The sequence below is a fragment of the Sinocyclocheilus grahami genome, unplaced genomic scaffold (assembly GCF_001515645.1).
Source record: "Sinocyclocheilus grahami isolate Dianchi unplaced genomic scaffold, SAMN03320097.WGS_v1.1 scaffold281.1, whole genome shotgun sequence".
Lineage (NCBI taxonomy): Eukaryota > Metazoa > Chordata > Actinopteri > Cypriniformes > Cyprinidae > Sinocyclocheilus > Sinocyclocheilus grahami.
The window spans coordinates 1,934,205-1,952,457 of NW_015505460.1; the positions used below are offsets into that span (position 1 = coordinate 1,934,205).

General features: G+C 36.4%; 1 protein-coding gene across 1 annotated transcript in view; it reads right to left on the reverse strand.

Moving 5' to 3' along the window:
* LOC107600329 (adhesion G protein-coupled receptor L2-like) overlaps nucleotides 1-18,253 on the reverse strand; it is a 93,899-nt gene that overhangs the window by 16,318 nt on the left and 59,328 nt on the right. Inside the window, exons 6-11 of the mRNA XM_016292197.1 lie at nucleotides 15,564-15,812; nucleotides 13,596-13,699; nucleotides 12,563-12,748; nucleotides 5,021-5,204; nucleotides 1,090-1,212; nucleotides 976-995 (exon numbers count right to left, since the gene is read on the reverse strand). Of these exons, the coding sequence (XP_016147683.1) occupies nucleotides 976-995; nucleotides 1,090-1,212; nucleotides 5,021-5,204; nucleotides 12,563-12,748; nucleotides 13,596-13,699; nucleotides 15,564-15,812 (866 nt within the window). The remainder of the gene's footprint in view (nucleotides 1-975; nucleotides 996-1,089; nucleotides 1,213-5,020; nucleotides 5,205-12,562; nucleotides 12,749-13,595; nucleotides 13,700-15,563; nucleotides 15,813-18,253) is intronic.

The window sequence follows — 18,253 nt, forward strand, 5'->3', positions numbered from 1 at the left end:
ATTGACGGTTTCCAAGAGCACAGTAGCCTCAATAATTATTAAATGGAAGAAGTTTCACCCTACGAATGAAGTCTGACCAATGGGAACACAGTGATCATTACGGACCAACCAAAATTAAACAGCGTACAGTAAATTATCAACCAATAAGAAGAAATATTACTGAGCTATTTGAATGCAACATACATTACCAAGACATGCAAACAAAACATGCATTCAGTTGGAACTGTACTGAAAAAACTATAGACAATTCAACCCATCGCAAAGAACCACAACACGATGAAAATATGGCAATTAAATTACACCAAGCCATAAGGTCAAAGAAAATGCCTGCAGAGCTCAGAGACTGGGTTGTGTCTAGGTACAGATCTGGTGAAGGTCACAAAAACATCTGCTGTATTGACAGTTTCCAAGAGGACAGTAGCCTCAATAATTATTAAATGGAAGAAGTTTCACCCTACGAATGAAGTCTGACCAATGGGAACACAGTGATCATTACGGACCAACCAAAATTAAACAGCATACAGTAAATTATCAACCAATAAGAAGAAATATTCCTGAGCTATTTGAATGCAACATACATTACCAAGACATGCAAACAAAACATGCATTCAGTTGGAACTGTACTCAACACCTTGAGTAAATAGATGATAGGAGAACACCATTAGTACTTACTGGATTTCGATAGAAAAATAAACTGATATTATCTTTAAACAGCCTTAGGGTCATAAAATATCTATATATTTTTCTTATTTTGAACTTTCTCTTCCAGGTTAACAACTGTCAAAGTGGAACAACAGATTGAAGAGAACATTGATGAGCACTTTAGCTCTTACAAGCATGTTTTTGCTAGCAACCAGAATAACATCATGTGGAAGAATATTCAATGCTGTCCTTGAGTACTGACATTTGCTACAGCTACAGAAATGCAAGAAAGCATGTAATGTATGTAAAGCTTGCAATGCACTGACTAAGTACTTGTGCAGAGTGTTTATGTCCTGCAGATCAGGAAAACCATTGACTTCATTAACTAAGCATCTGAAGGCCTTGCATTAAAGCATTTGAAATGACTATAACCTTGCTTTTATTTACCGTTTTTACTGTTTAGTTTGACCATGTTTGCTGAAAGCTGAATCGTGGCTCCTCTTTTGCTGCTCTGTGGAAACCTGAAGTCCTGAATTTGGCCATCGGTGCTCAACACGTACACGTCCAACACTGAATGAAGAAAGAAAAGCAGAAAGATATGGATTCCCATGTGTCATTTGGTGTCTTTTTAAACAAAACACGAGACAATGGCAGTTGCATACATGGCTTCTCACATTCAGGTTCTCACATTCTTCTGCCAGATGGAAATGAAGGACTGTTTCATTAAGCCAATGCGAGGTAATTTAATTAAAACGAGACATTGTGCACATATAAAAGATGGTTTCAAAGTTTTCTAATGCACCTCGGGCCAACAAACTCTGCATTTGTACCGCATCATATCATTTTCAAATGAGAGGCAGAGAACAAAAAGGTGTATTGTCTAATGCAAGCAGAAAATATTTTCTCTTTAACAATGAACATTTTTCTCAAGAAAATTAACTTGTGCCTTTAAAAAAAAAGAGAAAAGCGTCTTCATTACCTATACTAAAATTGGCGCTTTTAACTGAAAGATGAGACTTCCTTTCCTACAGATGCTGCATTGACTGTTATGATTTCTGACATTCATTTCCCTTTTGATGTGAAAGCAAGAGATCCGAGCGATAAAGCGTTACAGACTGCATCCCTATTTGCTTTCAGTGTATTTGGGTTAAAATCAGCTAAGAGGTCATAATGGAAAAACAGTTTAAAAAGTGATTTTCACTATTATTTACAACAGCATCTACATTTTCATGGGTTTCATGGCCACATTTTTATATGGCTGAGAACAACAAAACATAGCTACACAAAAGGATTGAGAAGAAAATAAAGGGAGTCAAAAAGCACTGAGCCAAGGTTAAAAGGAAAAAGCCTGCAGTAACCCAGAGGCCTGTACAGTGAAATGACAGATGAGCGCACAAAGCTGTCTTATATGAATGAGATCACATTACTAATAAATTCCACTGGCAGGGGCCTGGGCTGGACCCTCTCAGCATCTGAATGGTTAAAGTCGCCACATGCTGAGACCGGAGCGAAGTCGATTTGGTTTCAGCCCTTTCACAGTGATGAATGCATACATGAAAAATTGCAGAACTGAACAATATCCACCTATTTACATGCACCCGAGACAACAGCTGTATCTAAATCATAACATTTTTGATTACGCTATGGATTCCACTCCTGATGCCTAAAAGCACTTCCTTTACAAATGCTTTTCACTTATGTAGTCATTCTAATTGTCGGTGACTCTAAAATGAAAACTGCCTTCTGTTTTACAAATCAACCGCTTTGGTATTTAGAATATAATAATAAAAAGTAATCGATTTCGAGTAACCTTACTCACAATAGTCTCCTCCAGACATACAAGTTCAGTCCATTTGCCTACACCCAACATATTTCACAAATTGCACATGCAAATCTAAACTTTTTAAAACCAAACTGCGCATCCTAAATCCACACTTACCTGCACGTCATCAATTTGTACAAGACTTGATTTTAAAATAGCATTTCGCTCAACTTAAGTCAGAGTCTCCTATTAAAAGGAAAGATAGAAAAACTAAATCGGTGGATTTTTTATAGGTTGTGAACTGTATAAAGCCTGGTTAGCAAACTCAAGAAGGGCAGATTGCTACATTCAGCCTGAAATCAACCTGACAAATGCAACCTGAGATTTGACTCGTTCGCTGTAAACTCTTGTACAGCCGTCAACGGCTCAGATTCCTGCATTATTCACTGCCTGGGAGATTCTCATATCTGTGGCTGTAAATAGCAATCAGCACAATGATTTCTCGAGCCCAGATCGAATCTGCCGGGAAAGGTTCTCTAAATTAAGCAGCGTAGGGTCGCTTTGTCTTTTCTTCTCTTTCCACAGGAAAGCTAATATCTGCAGAGATGGACGTGTGTGGCAGCAAAAGCAGTGTTGGTTACTCTCATTTAAAGCACTGTTATCAGTCAAACTGCCCACAAACACAAATTCATTGAGACCTTGCTTAGTTATGATAACACGTCTGATGAACAGTTTATTCAATAAACCCACTATAACCTTCATCATCTAGGCACGTACAAAATTATAAGAGACAAAATGCCTTTTTATGAGGCAAGAACATCTATTGATTGAATAACACACTGTTGCAGAGGTCTCCAGATGTAGATGGGCACAGAAAGTCAGAAAAAAAAAATCCAGTGCAGTTTCAATTCATACATAATTACACTTAAAAGCTCAGCGCTGAAGAAGGTACATGAAACAGTAACTGGAGCGGATCTGCTAATGCAAGACCTGCTGAAGTTCTTCTGCTGCTTCAGTGTGTTGGATTTGCATACTGTCTTATATGCGAGTTGCCTGATTAATTAATAATTGATCTGCTCTCTATACTATTTCGTTACCGCTGAGGATCTGCAGCTGAATATTTCAAATACTTAACTCTTCCAGCCGCACTGCAGCAATGTGCAAAAGACTACATCCATTTGCCAAATGTCCTACTTTTACCACAATGTCAAAGCAGCACGACTGTCAACAAAGCTGAAAATAATTATTGTTTTCACTTAAATATTTCCAAATCTCCAAAGGCATTATTTCAGTTATAGGAAGAGATCAGCGGACATCAGATTTTTCAATCAACGGCCCACAAGTGGGTGCAATAATAAATATAAACCCAACAGCACAGTGTCAAAGTGTATTTATTATTCCAAAGAAAAAATGCATTTCTTCACCTAAACTCTCAGGGCAGTTCCAGTGATCATTTCACAAAGCTGTTAGATTGTCTTTATTGAAAATCTCTTATAAGTTTAGTCAGTAATCAACATGTAATTTTTAACTGTCGTTTTTATGGAAAAAGTGCAATGACAGCATGTTTTACACATTCTAATTAGTGCATAAATTGATGTTTTTCTTCAAAATATATATCTTTTTTTCTCATGTATGTTTTAGCTAAAATCAGTGAGAATCAGTGCTTGCTATAAATGTAAAATATGTAAGATAAAGAAGCTAAACCTAACTGTACAAAGCATGGCTTTTATACCACAAACGTTTCTATCACATTCCATCACTTGCTGAGCAATGGATGCTCTGCAGTGAATGGGTGCCGTCAGAATGAGAGTCCAAACAGCTGATAAAAACATCACAATAATCCACAAGTAATCCACTCAGTTAACATCTGGAGAAGACAAAAGCTGCATGTTTGTAAGAAACAAATCCATCAAGGCGTTTTAACTTCAAACCGTTGCTTCTGGCTAAAATACGACTCCATAATCCATAATAACGCTTCCTCCAGTGATAAAGTCCATCTCCTGTTCTCTCTCACATCAAAATCCACACACATATTTGTTCAGAGCTGTTTTGGCTTGTAAGCAGTGCTTGATCTGTGCAGATTTCTCTCCTGATTCAGACCAGGCGACTTTTTCACTGGAGGAAGCAATGTTATGGATAGAGAGTTAAACATGTGTAATGATGGATTTCTTTCTTACAAACACGCAGCTTTTGTCTTCTCCAGATGTTAACTGATGGACTGGAGTGGTGTGATATTTTTATCAGCTGTTTGGACTCTCATTCTGACGGCACCCATTCACTGCAGAGCATCCATTGATGAGCAAGTGATGCAATGCTCGGATGAAGAAACAAACTCATCTACATCTTGGATGGCCCGAGGATGAGTAAATGTTCAGCAAACTTAAGTTTTTGGGTGAACTAGTCCATTATTCTGGCATTGGTTTGAATTTGTGTGAACTGACCTTTCTACCTCTTCCGAGCATTCTTGCCAGTTCGGTTTCTTTCTGCTTTGGTTTTCATACACGCACATTACTCCTGGAAAACTCCATCAGTCATAAGCGGCAGGTCAGACACGTGGCTCGAATCGAACCTTCATCATTTACATCAAAAGTTGCCGGCTAAGATGAAAGCACTTACTGATGTTCTCGGCAGGCACTCTGACGACTGCAGGCTCGATCAGGTTGTCTGCAAGGACAAAGGCTCCTTCCTCCAGGGTATCGAGTAACATAGTAGCAGCATGGGTTTGCTCTGTGGAATTCATGTCCTCCCAGGATTTAAGGGCTTCTGGCCTCAGGAGGTTGTCAACCGTGTCCACAATGGCCTGTAACCATGGAAACAAGAGAAATGACAGGCGGTTGATATTTTTCCTTTGCTTTCCCTGGAAAATAAAAAGGATCCAGCACATGGAATACACTGGAGAGAGGAGAACCAAATGAGACCTGTGACACGAGACAACTATAATGGGAAATGAAGCACTGTACAACTAGTGTAATTCCTGCAAAAATACGTGTTGGGTGTGTTTCTGCCACCTTTCATCAGAGATCGTCAGGATTGCAAACACATTTTTGTGGTTGTTATTAGAGTTGGGGTACTCTGACTCGAGTCCGGTTCTCGAGTACAATTTTTTTTTAGAGGACTCAGAAATGTCACTGACTCGATGCATTATCACGAAAGTGATTTCAGTTTCCGCATGTGTTTTTAAGTCTTGTCCAGTACTTGAAAGCTGATGGGTTTCTGTGCTCACACAGAGAAAGCGCCTGTCAGTCAGCGTGCAAATGCTGAATTAAATTCCATTGTGCATGTTATTGCTACACACTTACACGAAAAGTTGTCAAAATGCCCATCTTGGAGACTATTCACATAAATACAGTCAGTTTTTTTCTTAAGTGAACCTGAACTGTTGAGAGAAATACAGATGTGTCAAAACATTTAATCTGTGCATCAGGTCTTAAAGTGACAGCAGCGCAAACCTGCTGCTGCTGACTGTGTCATAAATGTTAATCAAACAACAAACAAACAAAAGAAAAGGAGAAAATCACTCATTGCTCTTGACTAAATCAGTTTAGTAACTTTAATAAGAATCATTTATATTTAATGCATACAGTAAAGACTGTGCAGTGTTTTATTTTTACATTTAATTCATTAAATGTCTGCAGCAGGCTAATTCTGTAGTAGCCTGTATAGACCTAGCTGAAAAACTATTTCATGTATTTATTTTTGATGAATATATTTATTTATCCTTTTGCTTGTAATTAATAATTAGACTGTTTACTTGCCTTCAGTAAGCTTGAGAATGTTTTACTTTCATTAGTTTAGTATTCGTTTTTGCTGTTGTTTTGAAATTATTATTATTTTTAATCACTGTGGCAGCTTCTAGCTTCAAAGAATTGCCGTCAAACGATTAATCGCGATTAATCGCATCCAAAATTAAAGTTAATTAATGTGTGCTGTGTATATTTATTACGCATATATAAATACACATGCATACAGTATATATTTTACTAATATTTATGTATATACATTTATATTCTCATATTTTATATTATATATAATTATATTTAATATATAAACAACATATTTTTCTTAAATATATACATGCATGTGTTTGTATTTATATATACACATAATAAATATAGACAGTGTACACACATACAGTATATTATGTAAACAAAAACTTTTATTGTGGATGCGATTAATCGCGATTAATCGTTTGACTGCACTACTTTAAAGAATTTTTTTTTTAAATAACTCTTTGCAGCAATAGTTTTTATGGGTCCAAAAACACCTGCATTCTTTTCTAATAGTTTAACGGGCCGTCGTCAATTATTCCTTACATAATGAAATTTACTATCTATAAATGCATTCAAAAATAAAACAGGTGTGAGTTGGCTGTGGAAAGCACATGTAGGGCTTTTATACATAGTTTTATACACTAGTTTATCCCTCACAGCCTCATTTTGATGCAAGAAAAAATTCTAAATGCTGTCTACCCTGACTCATATAAAACCAAAAACACAATCAGAGATACGAGGTGCATTTTCTGCTCTTCAGGTCCACCAAGCTACCCCAGTCACAATCCCCCAACCCCACCCTTGCATTTATACATTTACTGTAACAATGAATAAAGTCAAGTCCCGTTCTATAACATCTCACATTTAAAAAATCTGAAATAAGTCACAATACATAAACAGAGTCAGCCATAACTTCTGTTGCATGACTTTAAGTTTGCGGAGCAGGACACTAATTAAGAGATGATTTAAAAGCAAAAATCGAAATGGCAAGATGCAATAGAGGTCTGCGTTTGTTACATTAAACTGACATTGCCTTTTTCTAGTTGTAAAGGTTAAAACAAGGTTAAGATACTGACAAACAGTAGAGTTTCACTGGACTCGGACTCGAACCCAACACTAGTTCTTATGCAGTTCCGTTAGCAATTATTCATCATTTCTAAACAGTGTCTGTAGTTCTCCAAAGATCACGTTTCTCTGCTTACAAAAACTGCCTTCACTGCTGGACATAACTGCAATCTGCACAATCTACTTGATTGTCATATTAAATTTCCTGCAGTAGATTGTGTGACAGGTTTATCAGCAAAGATTTGATTATGTTGATATTATAGAGGCCTTAGAAATGTGTGCATCAAGTCTGATGCAGGATAAGCATTATCAAAAACGTTCTTTTGCTCATTATTTAAAAGCCTCAAACACATTTCATGAATAAAACAGATTTCAGTGTAGATCATTTGTTTAAAGCCATTCTTATATACGCTGTAACATTTAGTTCAAAGCATTAATTTGTGTAAGAATGATTTTTATTATTTACACAAAAAATAATTCTGTCCATACATCATAAATGTGGCCCATTTTTTAATTTTTCCTCAAGTTTTTGTTTGCATAGCATTGCAAAGATTTTTTTTTTAAATGCATGTTTAATACTTTTCTTGGAAATAAATTCAACTTTAAATATTTTAAATAATTTAATATTTATTTTTAAATGTAATTTTTTTAAATGTTATGTTGCTAAACGAAAAAGAAGATAATAAAACCCATGATTACTCCAGTGAGATTCCCCTGCAATTACACTACAGTAAGTCAAAAGCATCTGCTTTGTAAAAAAATTATTATTTGTCCATAAAACAAACATTAAACACCTTCCACCTAAAACACTTAAACAGTCTTTCCACTTCAAAATTTCATCGGGTTTCTGCAGGTTTTTAGACCTTTTTTAGACCAATTAAAGAAAGTTTAAGGAATAAACTGAAGAGAACACGATACATTCATGTTCTAGTGTCATGTTCAAGTTTGAAAGTACAAGTGATGTTCATTCTTAGTAATTTTGTCCTGTTTTGAGGTTCAAATGTCTAAAGATTCTTGACACATCTTTTTTTTTAATCTGAGTTTATGATTAAAACAAGAACAAATATCTGCCAGTGGGCTCAAAAAAATAACCTTAATTCAAAGAGAAGTTTTCATACCCAATTGACAGATATTTGTTTTTATTTTAAACATGAACTCACTTAATTTTATTCCGTTTTTTCAAGAATTTAGATTTGCATTTCAGGTGTTACTTCTGCATTAAAGGTGTTTAGGTAATTATATTGGAAAACTACGGTGGCCGAGAAGTGTTTTCAGATTTGTCGTTGTGTTTTCTGACTTGTTATAATGTTTTCTGAATTGTTATTTTTGTTTTTTAGACTTGCATTTGCGTTTGTAATTAGTTATTTTGTTTTCAGAATTGTGATTTGTTTTGCACTTCTCGGCCACCGTAGAAAACACTGAGGAATACCTTTTTTTGCAATGCACGCAACATTTAAAGCAATGATTTTATGAATTGAAGACTTTTTACTCAAATTTTTTTTGACCTTTTTAAGGCCTTTAATTGTGGAAGTGTGAATTAAGATGCACGGGAAAAAAATCCAATTTAATTCAATGTCGCCGTGTCTTTGTAACTATTTATGGAATTTACTAGCAATTTCTGTGCAAAATGCTTTCAAAGTAAACCCTTATTTTCAGTGTGTCCTGGAAAACTGTACTGTGAGTGAAATAACTGACAGCAAATGTTCTTTAATAGCCTTGTCAGATCCCAAACCCAAAACCTAAATCAAAACTCATCACATGGACCACACCTAAACACAGTCCTGAGTGACAGATGAAGCAAAGCTCAATTTGTAACTAAAAAGTTGACCAAATTTGACTGAAGATACCGCTGACTCGTCAATAAAATGTTCTCATACCAGCCAATCATAGTCCACAAAAACTAAAGCCTATTGGTTGTTTCAGTATGACCCACTCCAACTTCCTGTTTCAAAAGGAAAAATACATCAGCACATGAAAGAAAAAAAACAATAAAGTGGCATTATTCTTTCACAAGTGCAGCTTTGAGTAACTGACTGAAATATGTATTAAAAGAATGAAAACACAACAGCAGAGATATGCATAAAAGATTACAAAGAAATGCAACAAAACCGCAGCGTGAACGGCTCAGACTGAAGCAGGTGAGGAAGACAGCGCAAATCCACTTTGATCACAGGATCAGCTGACAGACCCCAGCGATCACGACTGCAGGATGTCAATTACTCAGACAAAGAACAACAGCAGACAGAAAGATGAGCAGAAACCAGCCAGAAATACAGTGACTCCCAATCAACAGGAAAGCAGAGTGTGCAGCTAAAGAAATAGTTCACCCAAGAATCTAAATTGGCTGAAAATGTGCTCACCCTCAGGTCATCCAAGACGTAGAAGAGTTTGTTTCTTCATCAGATTTGCAGAAATGTAGCAATGCATCCTCTGCAGTGAATGGGTGCCGTCAGAATGAGAGTCCAAACAGCTGATAAAAACATCACAATAATCCACAAGTAATCCACTCAGTTCACATCTGGAGAAGACAAAAGCTGCGTGTTTGTCAGAAACAAATCCATCAAGACGTTTTAACTTCAAACTGCTGCTTCTGGCTAAAATACGACTCCATAATCCATAATAACGCTTCCTCCAGTGATAAAGTCCATCTCCTGTTCTCTCTCACATCAAAATCCACACACATATTTGTTCAGAGCTGTTTTGGCTTGTAAGCAGTGCTTGATCTGTGCTGATTTCTCTCCTGATTCAGACCAGGCGACTTTTTCACTTGTTATTTTATGTAATTACTTGTATTTATGGAGTCGTATTTTAGCCAAAAGCTATGGTTTAAAGTTAAAAATGCTTTAATTATGGATTTGTTTCTTACAAACACGCAGCTTTTGTCTTCTCCAGATGTTAACTGATGGACTGGAGTGCTGTGCGTTACTTGTGGATTATTGTGATGTTTTTATCAGCTGTTTGGACTCTCATTCTGACGGCACCCATTCACTGCAGAGGATGCAATGCTACATTTCTCCAAATCTGATGAAGAAACAAACTCACCTACATCTCGGATGGCCTGAAGGTGAGCACATTTTCAGCACATTTAGATTTTAGATTAGATTATTGTGATGTTTTTATCAGCTGTTTGGACTCTCATTCTGACGGCACCCATTCACTGCAGAGGATGCAATGCTACATTTCTCCAAATCTGATGAAGAAACAAACTCACCTACATCTCGGATGGCCTGAAGGTGAGCACATTTTCAGCAAACTTTCACTTTTGGGTGAACTACTGCTTTAAGACAGACAAGCGGTAAGGGGGAGGTGAACAGGAAAGAGGAGGACAGTAAAAGCAACACAAAACAGAACAGAAAGACACCGAGGCAGAACTGCCCTAAAAGAGAGTCGCGTATCAGCAGAAAGACAGACTCAGCACGACAACAGACAGATGGACTTCCAGCCAGACAAACAAGCTGCATGCAGCAGAAGGGGATTCTGGGATTGTGTCCATATATACCTTCATATAGGCCCTGCAAGTCCTCTCTCTTTTTTGACGCTTTGTTTTTTTGTTTTTTTTGGTTTCAAACACAAAGACGGAAGATTAGGAACAACACACACACAGAAAGAGAGAGAGAGAGAGAGAAGAAAAGAGAAAGAGAACAAATAAGAGCCTATGTGTCAGTCATATCATGTATGTGTGCTGCTTCAACTACGGGCACTTTTATGTTCCAGTGACTTTTATGTTATGTTTGTGTTTTCTTCCTTGTATGGCACATTAAATCTGTTTTTGTTTTCCATTTAAAAATGTAAATTTGGAATTGTATGCATAAGATAAAATATAATACGTGCATATATAATATAACCATGTGAACAGAAATTTTTTTTGGATGCGATTTCTGTAAAGCTGCAATTGTAAACAAAAGGTGTCAAAATATTACTTACTGTTAGAATACATAGAATGCAGATTATGAAACTGACCTTTACAGAGAGAAATATGTTTCCACGTATCGTTCTCTTGTCATTGTTAGTAGACAACTTACATAACCTATTACTGAGCTGGAAAAGCTTGTTCTTCATTTCTGAAAGTCCACAGCGCAAAAAGTGCCTATAGCTGAAGAAATATCAGTATATATTCAAAGCCGAGGTCATACAGAGTATAAAAGGACACTGTAGAGCACGTCCATTAACCCCATTTCAATTAAACATGTCTTTGAATGTGCATCTCTCTTCTATAAGGCACTGGCTGAGGAGGGAAATATAGAGATGGAAACGTTAGAGCATGCTTTCAAATGAAGCCAGAAAATCCATTAAACTCAACGGCAGCTGCCAGAAGAAGAAGGAAGAAGAAGATTTTGAGAACAAAGTTTCATATTTATAGTGATTTCATTTTCATAATAGGCCTTTTACTAGAATTTACTTGATGAAGTTATAACATTACCAGATTAAAGCAGTCATACAATGACAAGAATACCACCATAGCAATAAAGTTCAAGTATGATTATGTGATTAAAGTCGTAATATTATAAGATTACAATAAGGAAAGTAACATTTAAGAAATGTTTAGCTTTATTTTTAACACTACACACTTTACTACATTTGAAACTACATATTTCATTACATATAATCCATACATATAAATATATATTTTGTTTCCCTGTTATTTTTGTGGCAAGCTGTTTTTGTGGGCCTGAATGATGCAATGATGCTGAATTTCACCTCTGTTTAAAATCTGCTCCCCACAATTTCCACATGAGGAAAAATGTTTTTGCTCAAAGGTTGCTCTTTTATACATAAAGTAACAGGTTTTCTGACATCCAGTAATAGTACAGAACTATACAAGAAGTGTGGATAGTACATAATTCAGATAATTTGATCTTGGCAAGATGTGTAATGTGCAGAGAGCCTGATATTTGCCTGATATTTGATTGAAGGCTTTGGTATCTTGAAAAATCTATATTCTATATAAACACTTAATATAAATCAATATACAAAACTATATTCTACCATGCAGAGAATAACTTAACTTAACTAAATTCAATTAAATTAAATAATAAATTGCATTATAAGCCTAGGTGGCAATGCTCTAAAGGCTTGTTTTAAAATAAGAAACTAACAACAGGGACTGATATTCTCTCACTAATCAACTTTGTTAAAGTTTTAAAGCATAAATGAACTTTTGCTGGTCACTGAATTTGCCATGATAAAAACATCTCCTGAAAAGATTGTCAAACCAGAACTGCTGACGTTTTTAGGACTTTTTTAGGACTCAGACTTTATCAAATCAAACGAAACAACATTGATAAATCACAGTCGCTGTAGCCGGACATGCAGTGTACTGTACCTTGTTGAAGCTCCGTCCGGCCGTGTCTTTATCGTTGGGTTTGAGCTCCTGCAGCTGAGCGTCCAGTATATCCACCAGCTGCTCCATGAGCCGCACAGAGGAGCTGACGTCGCCCGCGTACACGGGACCCTGAGTGTGACGCGCCAGCTCGTTCGCCAGATTCGCAGCGTTCTCACCACTCCGGATCTGGAAGAGGAGCCAAAATCAACCCTAAACATCCAACTCAATTCATACTAATAGACCTGTATATCAGCTCAGAGAACATTTTTCCATGTACAATGTGTAAGTGACTTTTTTTGCTCACTATTGTATCAAAAACCCATCTCCTGCCTTGTAAATGTACATTTTAATTTTGAGTATTAATAGACCAAAATATATCAGTTTCATGCTTGCCAGATAATCATCAATCAAGTGTTAGTTCCTCTTTGTATTACACAATTTTCTTCATTACTTTTTGGTTTGTAAATGTGTAAATACCATGTGGAAAATAGTGTGTGTGTGTGTGTGTGTGCGTGTGAGATTTTAGAATTTGTATGTCTGTCTATTTTGCTATTATTACACTGCATCACATCATATCAGAATTATGTGACAAATTAAAAGTTGAATATATAGTGCATCTTGCTTTACCTGCAAACTTACAGTATACTCGTGCACAGAACTATACACTACAGACTGCAATAATGATTTTTTTATGTTTTTGAAGAAATTCTGTTATTTTAATAATTCCAAACCTACTATACAAATCTCAGCAGTGTGATTGTTAATCATTCAAATATATATACAACATTATTTGCATACATACAGTACACTCATGCAATATACACTATAGAGTAAATTTTAACTGCATGACTTTTTGTTGTTGTTTGCAAAATGCACCAACAGTACATGATCGCTCGGCTCTAATCTGCTAAATGCGACTATAGGGCATGAACTAGAAACATTAACATGATGATTTTCAGTAAAGCTGCTTTGCAACAATGTGAGAAGTGCTACAGAAATTATATTTACATTATAGCGGCTATTTCTGACTCACCTTCTGTGCCACCTGTGTCACCCAGTGGGATGTGCAGTTACTGAGATCAGGACCTTTGGGACTCCAGGTCCCGTCGGCAGACGTGCAGAGGAACAGAGCGATTCCTGCAGAACGACAGAAGGAAACCTGTTCAAGACTTTAAAGGGTTACTCCACCCCAAAATTCGGAACACAAATTAAGATATTTTGGACGCATTCCGAGAGCTCTCTGACCCTCCCATAGACAGCAATGTAAGTAACACGATCAACGTCCAGAGACGTAGCAAGGAGACCGGTAAAATAATTCATGTGACATCAGGGGTTCAACCGTAATTTTATGAAGCTACGAAAATACTTTTTGGGTGCAAAAGAAAACAAAAATAACGACTTTATTCAACAATTCGTCTTCTCCATGTCACCCTATAGCGCCATTTTGGAGAATATCAACTGAATGTAAACAGCGTATGCTGTTTTGTGTCAGCTGTGGCGGATACGTTTTCTACGTTTATTTACTCTCCAGAATGGTGCTATAGGGTGACGTGGAGAAGACGAATTGTTGAATAAAGTCGTTATTTTTGTTTTCTTTTGCGCACAAAAAGTATTCTCGTAGCTTCATAAAATTACGGTTGAACCCCTGATGTCACATGAATTATTTTACCGATGTCCTTGCTACGTCTCTGGACGTTGATCGTGTTACTTACATTGCTGTCTATGGGAGGGTCAGAGAGCTCTCGTATTTCATAAAAATATCTTAATTTGCGTTCCGAAGATGAACAAAGCTTTTACGGGTTTGGAACGACATGAGGGTGAGTAATTAATGACAAATTTTCATTTTGGGTGAACTAACCCTTTAATGTCAGACTGGACGACAGTCAAGACGCATTAAAAATTGGTGCGTGCAAGAAAACTTGTCCGGAGTTTTACATTATCAACCCATACAGTACATGTTCAGTGACTGCGAGCTGCATTACATGCGAGGCTGAAATGTTGTTGGCTATCATGAAAAGTATATGAATGGTGGCGATAGCAGCGTATTTAAGAAGAATAGTGTAATAGCGTAGTCTGACTCGGCCTTGGACCCGTCGGAGGTCAAATTTGATTGCAAAGGCAAGCATTCGGTGAACATGTCAAACCAGAGATCAAAGACTACAGATTTTAGTCTAGGATTATAGGAATCTTTCAGTATTTTCAAAATTTGTCTCAGATGACCAAATTGAGGCCAAAATCGCACAACACTAATTTGCCCTGTTTAGCAAAACTGACCCTAAAACTTTTGAAGGTGTTAATTCAGGACTATATGTGACCCTGGAGCACAAAATCAGTCTTAAGTCGCTCGGGTGTATTTGTAGCAATAGCCAACAATACACTGTATGGGTCACAATTATAGATTTTTCTTTTATGCCAAAAATCATTAGGATATTAAGTAAAGATCATGTTCCATGAAGATATTTTGTAAATTTCCTACCGTAAATATATCAAAACTTAATGTTTGATTAGTAATATGCATTGCTAAGAACTTCATTTGAACAACTTTAAAGATGATTTTCTCAATATTTAGATTTTTTTGCACCCTCAGATTCCAGATTTTCAAATAGTTGTATCTCAGCCAAATATTGTCCTATCCTAACAAACCATACATCAATGGATACATCAGATGATGTATAAATCTCAATTTCAAAAAATAAAAAAAATTGACACTTATGACTGGTTTTGTGGTCCAGGGTCACATATCTGTCGGAGTTTGTAATAAAATATTTACGCTATGAAAACATTTTCTATTACAAACAGCACTGCATAACATTTGCATATTAACTCGGCTACAGAATGCAAATCTTGCAGATCATTTGGACGTCTCCATATGGATGCCATTCAAATAAGAAACACCACATGCCGGATACCAGCACACGTGTCACTTCTGCTCTAATGACAGCCAGATTCCTGACGCTGATTGCAGAAGTAATTCAAAAGCCTGTTTCCAGTGCGGACGCACCTCGAGTTCCTTTAGGACACGGCCGCTCCACCGTCGCTCCTCGGTGTGTCTGCGGCCAGGAGATTCCTCTCCTCTCTGTCCCGTCACAGAAGCGTCTGCTGGAGGGGGGCGGGCTGACGGCGCTGGGGCTCGGCATGATGGTGATGTTGAGCGCAGGTCTCTGGGTGATGCTGATAGCTGTGGTCCTGATGGGAGGTGTGGATCTTCTAGGCTGCACCGTTGATGTAACGTCATCAGAGACAGTTGGTACTGTGGGAACAGGAGAGACATCATTTAAACAGGCTTTTTTTTTAATGGATGGGCGATTTTTATTTAACTTCTTTTGGACTGATGCATGCAACACCTGCTGAGTGGCATTAAACAGCTTGAAAGATCAAAGACAATTTTTAATATAACTCCGACTGGATTCGTCCGAAAGAAGAAAGTCATATAAACCTAGGATGAATTGAGGGTGAGTAATATATGGGCTAATTTTCATTTTTGGGTGAACTAACCCTTTAAAATAAAGTGTGACAATAAAATTATTACAATAAAATAATAAATTAAATATAAATAAATACAATTGTTGCCAAAGCAACATTTCTCATTTTTGTTTAGATACTAAAACTTAACTAAAATGTAAACTGAAATCAAAATGAAAAAAATATATATATTACTAAAAACTAGATAAAAAAATATATATATTTAAAATAGTGCTGTCAAACGATTAATCGCATCCAAAATAAAAGTTTTGGTTTACATTATATATGTATATGTGCTGTGTATATTTATTATGTATATATAAATACACAAACATACAGTATATGTTTTGAAAATATTTACATGTTTATACATTTATATATTCATATTCTTATATTTTATATTATATATAAACATATTTAATATATAAACAACATATTTTTCTTAAATATATACATGCATGTGTTTGTATTTATATATACATAATGAATATAAACAGTACACACACATATATTAGGTAAACAAAAACTTTTATTTTGGATGCGATTAATCGTTTGACAGCACTAGTAAAAATTAAAATATTAAAAATTATTCTGTTAAGTGAAATGAGCTGAAATAAAATATAAATATTAAATGGAAAAACTTTCATCCAATTAGAAATGTTTCAACAAACAAATTAAAATTAAAACTGAAAATATAAAATGCTTACTTAAAATATCAATAGATAATAAGTATATAAACATTGCTGCTACATGTTAGGCTAGTACATGTTTTGGGAAATAAAAATGCTTTAATTTATTATTAAGTTTAATTATTTTATTTACTCTCTTATTTACTTATAAATTTATTCCAAAATATTGTCAAAATGCATAATATTGTGAAGTGATCGAATCATTTCACCCCTAATGTTCTCCATGTGTAGGCTTCGGTCTCCTTCACAACCCAAAGACATGCAGGTGAAATGGAGATGATAAATTGCCCGTAGACGTGTGTGTGTGTGTGTGTGTGTGTGTGTGTGTGTGTGCGCGTTTTTGTGACAAATGAGGACATACGTTTGTATAATGACAAAGGTATGACAGGCATTACAAGGAGAAGGTGACTTTTCAGGACATTACCCCATGTCCCCACTTTTCAAAACGCTTATAAATCACACAGAATGGAGTGTACTGAAAATCTGAAATAGCACAAAGTCTCCTGTGAGGGGTAGGTTTAGGGGTAGGGTTGGTGTAGGGCAATAGAATATACGGTCTGTACAGTATAAAAAACATTACACTTATGGGATGTCCCCACTTTGCACAAAAACAAACCTGTGTGTGTGTGTGTGCGTGTGTGTGCGTGTGCGTGTGTGTGTGTTTGTGTGTCTGTATGCATGCGTGAACCCTGTGATGGACTTTTCCCAGACTGTTTCTCTGCCTTCAGTTCGGGATGCAGGCTAGTTCCCAGCACTCCCACAACCCCATACAGGATAAACAGTGAAAAAGTCTTGCAGTGTAAAAAAAACCAAAAGGAGCAGATATGAACATGTCCAGGAATGATTCTGAACCGCTCTCATGTATAACTCCGTGAGTGTCTCCTCTGTGTTTGTGTGCTCCTGTATCAGACAGAGCAGCGACTGCATGGAAATCATCCATAATAATGAATATCACAAGATATGAATGTGCTCAGAATCAAATATTTCAGTTGCCTTTCATTTCAGCCACTGCTGAAGCCTGAAGAAAATCATTGGCAGACGGTGCATAAGCCCCGCCCCTTCACATGTCTGTCACGTCACGCATATAAAGAAGCTGCGCACCATCTTGTTCTTTCTGTGATACAAGGACAAACATGCTCTGGATGCTCAGTTGTCTTTTCGGTGAAGCCATTATTGAAGACACTGAAACGTTCAGACCGACAGTCGACGGCATTCAGGGAAGCAGAATTAAACGCATACAATACTTGCAAAAACATTACGATTTTTAAATGTTTTAAAGTCTCTTCTGCTCACCAAGGCTGCATTTATTAGATCAAAAATACAGTAAAAACACCAATACTGTGAAATATCATTACAGTTTAAAATAACTGTCTTCTATGTGAATATTTTGTAAAATGCAATTTATTTCTGTGATCAAATCTGTATTTTCAGCATCATTCCTCCAGTCTTCAGTGTCACATGATCTTCAGAAATCAGTATAATATGCTGATTTGGCACTTCTGATTATTATCTATGTTGAAAACAGATGTGCTGCCCAATA